Source organism: Microtus pennsylvanicus, chromosome 3, assembly GCF_037038515.1.
Source record: "Microtus pennsylvanicus isolate mMicPen1 chromosome 3, mMicPen1.hap1, whole genome shotgun sequence".
In the NCBI taxonomy this organism is placed as follows: Eukaryota; Metazoa; Chordata; class Mammalia; order Rodentia; family Cricetidae; genus Microtus; species Microtus pennsylvanicus.
The window spans coordinates 50,399,196-50,407,500 of NC_134581.1; the positions used below are offsets into that span (position 1 = coordinate 50,399,196).

The 8,305-nt window shown below is 45.6% G+C and overlaps 1 protein-coding gene across 3 annotated transcripts in view; it reads left to right on the forward strand.

Annotated features, from left to right (window-relative positions):
• The window catches only part of Fam81a (family with sequence similarity 81 member A), a 54,763-nt gene that overhangs the window by 28,363 nt on the left and 18,095 nt on the right, over positions 1-8,305 (forward strand). For all 3 annotated transcript variants that reach the window (XM_075965341.1, XM_075965340.1, XM_075965342.1), the window contains exon 4: positions 6,964-7,082. In XM_075965341.1, coding sequence (XP_075821456.1) covers positions 6,964-7,082 — 119 coding nt within the window. The remainder of the gene's footprint in view (positions 1-6,963; positions 7,083-8,305) is intronic.

Below are 8,305 nucleotides of genomic sequence, written 5' to 3' on the forward strand. Positions count from 1 at the left end.
TTAAAAGCCATCATGTAGAGGCTTTTTGGTGTTGTTGTTGTTGTTGGGGGTAGGGGGGGTCGCAGTTTTTTTTTTTTGAGTTGAGTGTCTTGTTATGTAGTCCAGGCTGGTCTGGAACTCACAATTCCACCCCAACTCCTAAGTAGCTAGGATTATAGTTGTGTGCCACCACACCTGTCTTCATTACTTTTAAATGATAGAGCAATTCATTCATATTCATGGTGCTGAGGATGCGTTAGTAGATAATCAAATAGATAGACACTTTCCCCTGGTAGAGCTTACAGATGGACACGCGCTGGCTACTGTGAAAGAAAAAGGTTGTTCGGGACCAAGAGTAGAAGCGAAGGGCCTGGGCATGTAGCTCAGAGGTAGCATGCTTGCCTGGCTTGCCCAGACTTCAGGTCTGATCTCCCTAGGAGGCAGGAGGCAGGCAGCAGCTCCCAGATAAGTAGAGCTGTAACAGCAGCAGTTCAGCTTCGGGAGCTGCTGCAGATGTGGCGACTAGTGGGTAGATTTGGAGTTATTCTGAAGGTAGGGATGACAGAACCTTCTGCACGCTGAAGGGAGAGACTTCTGTTTGGGATTTGAGAGGTTTTGAGGGGCCCATGATGACACTAAACACCAGGTGGAACTAAATACCAGAAAAATCCATTCCACATATCAAGCTGGACCTGGAAAACTTCAGCCTCTGCTTGGGTGAAGAGTCAGGCGGGGAGGACCCACCTGATGAAGCGCGGTTCCGTGTGGCGGGGCCTCTCTCTGTTGCGTGTTCATTTTTAAATCCCTTTCCGTCTAGGAAGAGGTGGAGACAGAGACTCGTGGAGAACTCTCTGCAGCCAGTTCCTAAGCAACTCTGAGGGCCTGGACTGTCTCCGTGTGTGCATAAATGCTATTACGTGACGACTCCCACAGAGTCCATACTCAGTGCTAGCTTTGGGGAGGGGAGCTTCTTCAGTGATTGCCCATGTCTTGGGAGAAAAAGACATGTGTCTATCAAGTTGGCTGGCCTCTTCTCTTTTGGAGTGGGAAATGTCTTTGTCTGAAGGACTTGGACATATACTTGGCCACTCTGGAGTCATTGCTGCTATAACCCTGTCTCCTAAGGGCACATCTGATAATCTGCACAGACCACAGACAGCTTCTCAAACTGACAACGAAGGACAATTCATGTTTTGCCAAAGGCCAGAAGCGACTTAAAGTAAAAGTTCCGAGATGGCAGATCAGGGCACCTTTCTGACATTACTGGGCTTCTGCGGTTTTGCTCGAGAATTTCTTTAAACAACAGCCCTCTAATGGTCTCCGTCTTCACGTAAACGTTTAGTCTTGTGAATATGGTGTAAAGCTCAGATGTTTCCCCTGGATTCTTCACAGCATTGCTAATGCTGCGCCTCCTTCAACTGCATAAGAACTCTAAAAGTTAATGTACCTTTTCATCTCTAAGCTGTAAAAGAAAAGCTGCATCCTTTTTTTCCGTGATTATAAACACAATGTGGGAAACACAAGAGGGATCTGCTGATATAATAAGGAAGATGTTAACATTGCCCTATTTTACAAGGTTCTTAGCTCACAGCGGGAACCAACCTGTGTGTTTATTTTATACTCTTTCTTCTTGTTCACTATTTAACTCTACACAACACACATCCTTTTTTTTTTTGAGGCAGGGTTTCTTTGTGTAGCCTTGGCTGTCTTAGAACTCACTCTGCAGACCAGGCTTTCCTCGAATTCATAGAGATCTGCCTGCCTCTGCCTCCCGAGTGCTGGAATTAAAGGTATGAACTACCACTGCCCAGTTTCCCCTTGTTCTTAAAATTCTCTATGACAGCCAGGCATGGTGGTGCATCCCTTTAATCCCAGCACTTGGAAGACAGAGGCAGGTGGATTGGTATGAATTGAGGCCAGTCTGGTCTACATAGCGAGTTCTAGGCTAGCCAGGGCTACATACTGAGAGCGGTCCCTAAATAAACAAATAGGAGATACTCTTTTTGAATCGCCTCATGTTTGCGTAAAGATGCAACATCTGTAACAGATGCTGTGGATATCATGCGTAAAAACATCTTTATGCAGCAGTTTTATCATTTTTACTTTAAGATTAATTCTAAGAAACAAAATTACTTGGTCAAAATTTTGACCAATATGGAATTTTGACTACATCATCAAACATACCTCTTGGATTTTTTATTGTACTTTTGGATTATAATTAAAATACTTCATTTTTAATTTATTAAAAATAAGCGTATGTATGTGTGTAGATGTTCATGCATGTGTATGTAGAGTCAGAGGTTGACATGGATTTTTTTTTCTGAATCCATCTCTGTAGTGATATTTTGTTTGTGATTTAACGAATAAAGCTTGCCTGAAGATTAGAGTGCAGAGCTAAGCTACTGGTTAGCATAGAGGCCAGGCAGTGGTGACACCTTTAATTCCAGCACTTGGGATGCAGAGGCAGACAGATCTCTGAATTCAAGGCCAGCCTGGGCTACACATGATTGATTCTGTCTACTGTCTAAGAGAGAAATAGAGATCACACAAAGGTGCCCCCAGCCCTTGGGATCACACACCTTTAATTCTAGCACTAGGTAAGGGGAAACAGGAAGGGATATGGCTGGGCAGAGAGAGGAATATAAGGCAGGAGGAGACAGGAGCTCAGATGCAGTCTGAAGATTCACAGAGATGGATGCAGTCTGAGGTTTTGAAGAGACAGCAACAGTAGAGATAGAGATAGGATTCATAGAGACAGGGTCACCCTCTTTGGTCCAGGTGTTGGTAGAGGTAAGAACTCTCTAGTGGTTGACTGCTCTGCTTCTCCGATCTTTCAGCATTAACCCCTGTATCTGACTCTGGGTTTTATATTATTAAGAACAATTAGAATTCAGGTTACCCATCTCTATCATAGCTGTGAGACATGGTCTCACCCTGAATCTCGAGCTCCACGGATCCTCCTGTCTCTGCCTCCCCAGGGCTGGGATCACAGCTTGTATGGACACGCCTGGCTGTGACATGGTGCTGGGGACCCAGCCAGGGTTATTTTTCTTGCCTGGAAAGCACTTTACCAATGAGCCATAATAAGTAATGGTTTTTCTTTTCTCTTTCTTCTTTCTTTTCTTTCTTTCTTTTTTTTTTGGTTGTTGTTTTTGAGACAGGGTTTCTTTGTGTAACAGTCTATCTTGGAACTCAATTTGTAGACCAGGCTGGCCCTGAACTCACGTTACCTCTACCTCCTAAATACTGGGTTAAAGCCATGTGCCACCACTGCCTGGCCTATTTTTTTAAGCAGATTTTGGGCTGGGTGTATAGGTAAGTATAGTACATAAGGCTCTGTGTTCTGTCTCTACTGTAGCAAATCAAGTGATAAAGCGTGGCCCTTAAGATTTTTTATTTTTATTTTATTTTTTTTGGCTATTTTGGGCTCACAGCACAATGGAACAGAAAGCATTGAACGCTTCCATTAAGCCCCTGCCTTCATATCTAGCACCCATGTCTCCTCAGCTTCCTCCAAGCCACACCCCTCAGCCACGCCCACTATTAGCATCCGCATCAGAGTGGTTTGGGATCTTTTAAAGTCACTACTTAGTTGCCAAGAAAGGTCTTGAATTTCTGATCTTCCGTCCTCCCGTTCCAGTTCTGGGATTACAGAGGGTTGCTGCCATGTCAGGTTTTGGAGGGGAACCTGCCCTGCCACTGCCATGCAGTGCTCGGATGATTGCAAGGCTTGCAAGGCGTCGTGAGCACTATCTGCAGGCACTCTAGCAGCTGAACTCCAACCCCAGCCCCCGCTGGATGGGTTCTGTTTCTCTGGTTACCAGAAATGTTGACTGTGTTTACTTATTTTAAGCACCTCTTTTGTGAATTCGTTTCCATTTTCTTTATTAAGGGTTAGAAAACCAAAGCGAAGCCAGAGTTTCTTAGCGTCTAATTGTGGTGCTTCCCTAGGAGAGCCCTGTGTCTCTTTTGCATCCACTTTCAGGCTCATTCCTTAGCTTTGTCCTTCTGGGGACAGGACCTGGGACTCTGCATGTGGAAGGGGCCTTCTGGGTGACAAGTATGTACCCCGAAGGCATTTGAGCATCATGGCCTTGTGTCTTATTATTCTCAACAAAAGTTTGAAGAAGCCCAAACAGAAAGCATGAGTATTTTTCTCTCTTCACTGCTTCTAATAGGCGTCACTTCCCATTGAGCCCATTGAGAGAGAGAGAGAGAGAGAGAGAGAGAGAGAGAGAGAGAGAGAGAGAGAGAGAGAGAGCTCCACCAGTGCCTTTCATCAGTGGGAGAGTGCCAGAGACGAATTAGTCAGATCTGAAGTCTCCTTGCAGGAATGTGCTCAGATGAGTAACATTTTGTCATTCATAGGTGATTGTAGCTGGTTCACATTTTCTTTTTCATAGAGCAGGTTCATTCATTAAAAATCAAGAACCTTAGGAAATAATGGGTCTGGCAATTGCAAATTCCATTTTCAGTGCCAATGCAAATTACACTCCATTGTTACCAAACTGAACAAAGCCAGGGAAATAAGCCCCTATATTGGCACAGGAGGCAAGGGACACTGGTCACTCCATGCCTGCCTCCTCGCTAGCCACACTCTGTGCCACCTTCTTGAGCACCTTGAGAACCTGGACGGCACAGACAAGAGGGCCTGGCAGTGGTAGCGAATCTGGCAAAGTCACAGAGTGTTGAGGAGGAGCCAGGCTCACTGCCTCCCTCTACGTGACTGAGCCAGTCTCTTACCCTATGAGGGAAGTGAGGAGACACTGTAGAGGCAGCTCCAGAGCAGAGACCAGCTTCCCTCTCAGCCTTTGGCTAGGACCTGTGCACTGGTCCCTCACTCGCTGTACCTCCAGCCCACTGATGCTTCCCCTATGTTCAGGAACTCCCACCAAGTACTCCAATGAGAAAGAAAGGCTGCATCTCATTCAAGGGCCTAGTATCCAGAGGAGGAAAGTCACATCTTCCAACAGAGGGAACCTGTGGGCCAGGAATAAAAGCAATTCACATATTCAGGCCCCGAGAGTGCAGTGTAAAACCTCTGCCTTGAACTTAGGAGTTTAGTGAGTTCCGGGAAAAAGTGGAAGGAACCTCAGAGAGGTGACAGTTAAATTCAGAATAGAACTGTCAAGAAGGGCAAATTTGGATGCAGCCAAGTGCCAAAACAGGAATGGCAGGGAAGAGAGGAAACATTAGTTACCTAGGCGAATTATGCATGAGTTGAAAAAAAGTTTAAAAAGTTCACCAAGCTCCGGGTTAAAGTGGGTTTTTAAAAGCAGAGTGGGGTTGTAGATGCTGAAAAGATGGCCCTGGGGTCCCACTTCATTCAGTTCCCAGCACCTGCCTCAGTCTGATCATGGCCACCTATAACTCCAGTTCCAGAGCCCTGGAGACCCGAGTCTGGAGTTCATGGTGTTGCGCAATGCTTGATTGTGTAAAGATGTGCTGCATTTGTCTAAGTGTGTAAGGCATGTTGCTGTTCACCTTGCCTTACCTATGGCACCTGGTTGATCTAATAAAAAGCTGAATGCCTAATAGCGAGGGAGGAGATATAGGCAGGATTTCTAGACAGGAAGGGAAAGGAGGAGGAGGACGAATTTAGAATCAGAGAAGAAAGAAAAAGAGATGACAGGGAGACACCAGGGTCCAGACACACAGACTCAGAGTAAGCAGGGAAGTAGGACACACAGAATGAAGGAAAGGTAAAAAAAAAATCCTTGAGGCAAAACATAGATGAATAGAAACAGGTTAAATAGTTAACAGAGCTGGTGGGACAAGCCTAAGCTAAGGCCAAGCATTCATGATTAATAATAAGTCTCCATGTCTTTATTTGGGAGCTGGTTGGTGGCCCCAATAAAATTCCAGCTACACATGGGTACCCACACACGTGAGGCATAGGCTCCCACACACATACATAAATCAAAATCCAACAACTCAGTCATGTGCCACAAAGCAAAACTTAGTATATTAAAAATAAGAAATGTCCTACAGACTATCATAAGGCAGTACAGTGAGACTTAAGTCTTAAAGACAGAGCCAGTGAGACGGATGAGCAGGAGAAGGCACTTGCCACAGTCCTAAAGACCTGCATTTGATCCCCAGCACCCATGTGGTAGACAGAGAATCGGCTCCTAAAAGTTGTATCCTGACCACACATCTCACTCACCACAGAATAAAATGTAATTTAAAATTATGAATAAACAAAAACACCCCCCCCCACAAAATCTTAAAATAAACACGATTTTCATTGTATTTTCAGTTTTAGATTTTAGGACAGAATCTGGTGATGTCTCCTTGGCTAGCCTCAAATTCTGAATCCTCCTTCCTTAGCCTCCTGAGGGTTTGGATTACACACCTGTGCCACCGGGCCAGCCCTCTAGTGCTAAGTAATCCTTAGATACTCAGACATCCTAAAATCAAAGAGAAATTCAAAGCGGAAATTAAAACAATGTAAAACAAAACAACAGGGGCCGTGAATGGTGACATATGCCTGTAGTTCCTGTACTGTGGAGGCTGGGGCTGGAGGAGGGCAAATTGGAGGCCAGTGAGATGCTGTCTCAAAAGACAAATAAGTCTACACTCAGCTTAAGGCATAGCAGATATTGTACTGAAAATAAAATTTCTTCTATACTAAGGAAAAATGATAAACAAATCAAAGAGCATAGTTTTATTGGCGAATTAGGGTACTCTTAGTTGGGAGTTATACCGCTTTCCATGCCTCCTGGTTTTCTGCGGTCTGCTGTGTACACTTCTAAAAAGAGAACCTTCTGCCAGCAGATCACTGTGAGTTCAAGGCCAGCCTGCATCTACATAGCAAGTTCCAGACTAGCCAGGGCTAGCAGTGAGAACCTTAGTTTTAAACAAACAAAAAAACTCCCTTATGAAACAATGGGTTGCGCACTCACGTACTTTCCCGAATTATGAAATGTTCTGAGGACAGCTGTGAATTTGCCAGTGACCCCGAGTGACCTTTATGTTGCCCAGGTTCTCCAGGAGCAAATCCGTGCCAGGGACAACATCAGCTATGGAACTAATTCTGCCTTAAAGACGCTGGAGATGCGCCAGCTCTCTGGCTTGGGAGATCTTCGAGGAAGAGTTGCGAGGTAGGTGTACCAGTTACTGCCCTCAAAGTGCCCCATGGAAGCATCTTGAGAATGTAAGGGCTGTTTCGGCTCACAGTTCGAGGCCATCGGCTGGGGACCATGTCGGCGGGAGCATGAGGTGACTGTTCTCGCAGCGTCCACAGTCAAGAAAGAAGCAGAGGGAGATGGCTGGTGTGTTATGCCTCATTGTTTTCCTTTTTATTCAGCCTGGGACCCCAGCCCCACACTCCTGGTAGGTCTTCCCTCTTCAGTTGGTCCTCTCTGGAAACGCCCTTACAACCAGGCCCAGAGGTGTGTCTCCTAGGTGATTCACAGCAGGTGTTCAAATGTTGGAGACTTTTCTCTTTAAGAACAGTTTTTACTTGGCTCTGAGATGGTCAGGGAGTAAAGAGCTTGCTGTAGAAGTTTGTTGGCCCGAGTTCCATACCAGCATCCTCATAAAGGTGGAAGGGTGGAGGGAGGGCACCAGCTCCAGAGTTGTCCTCTTCTCTACACACACACGCACGCACACATCACAACACAACACAACACACACACACACACACACACAATTCCTAAAGCTGGCCAGGTCTTCCTGGGAGGAAATGATCAGAGAGCGCCCTCTGCTGGCTGATGTCATTTGGTCATTGCCATTTGTCATGTATGGTCATTGAATCAAATAATACATGCCTTCTAAAATGTTCATCATTGGTATAATTATTTTTGTTTTATTTCCTGAAAGTATTGGATTTCATAGGCTGGAAAATTTAAGAAGTGTGTTTTTCTGTCAGCGTGGAAAGTGATTTTTTCTCTTTACTTGGGTGTGTTCCATGGACCCAGAGCCTTAGGATTCCTTGGGATTTTTAAAAATGTATTTTATTGACAGTTGCACTCACGTATTTGCATGCGTGCATCTACGAAATGTGTGTACCGTGGCACACGTGTGGAGATTAGAGGATCATTGCAGAAGCCGATGCTCTCCTTCCACCACACGTGTCCCGGGGAGCCCAAGTCTTAGGCTTGGCAGCACGTGCTTTTGCCCATTGAACCATTTTCCTTGGCTCTTCCCTGGGACCTTGTGAGCAATGTCCGCGGTCGCCACAGCCTACTGCTGCTGAATTGGAGCCTGTTTCTAATGAGATCCCTGGCTTCCGGGTGCACTGATGTTTAAGAATTGCTGCGAGAGGCCTGTCCCCCGGATTATGTTTAGCTGGCTGGGACGAAGTAGTCAGACTATGTGTGGG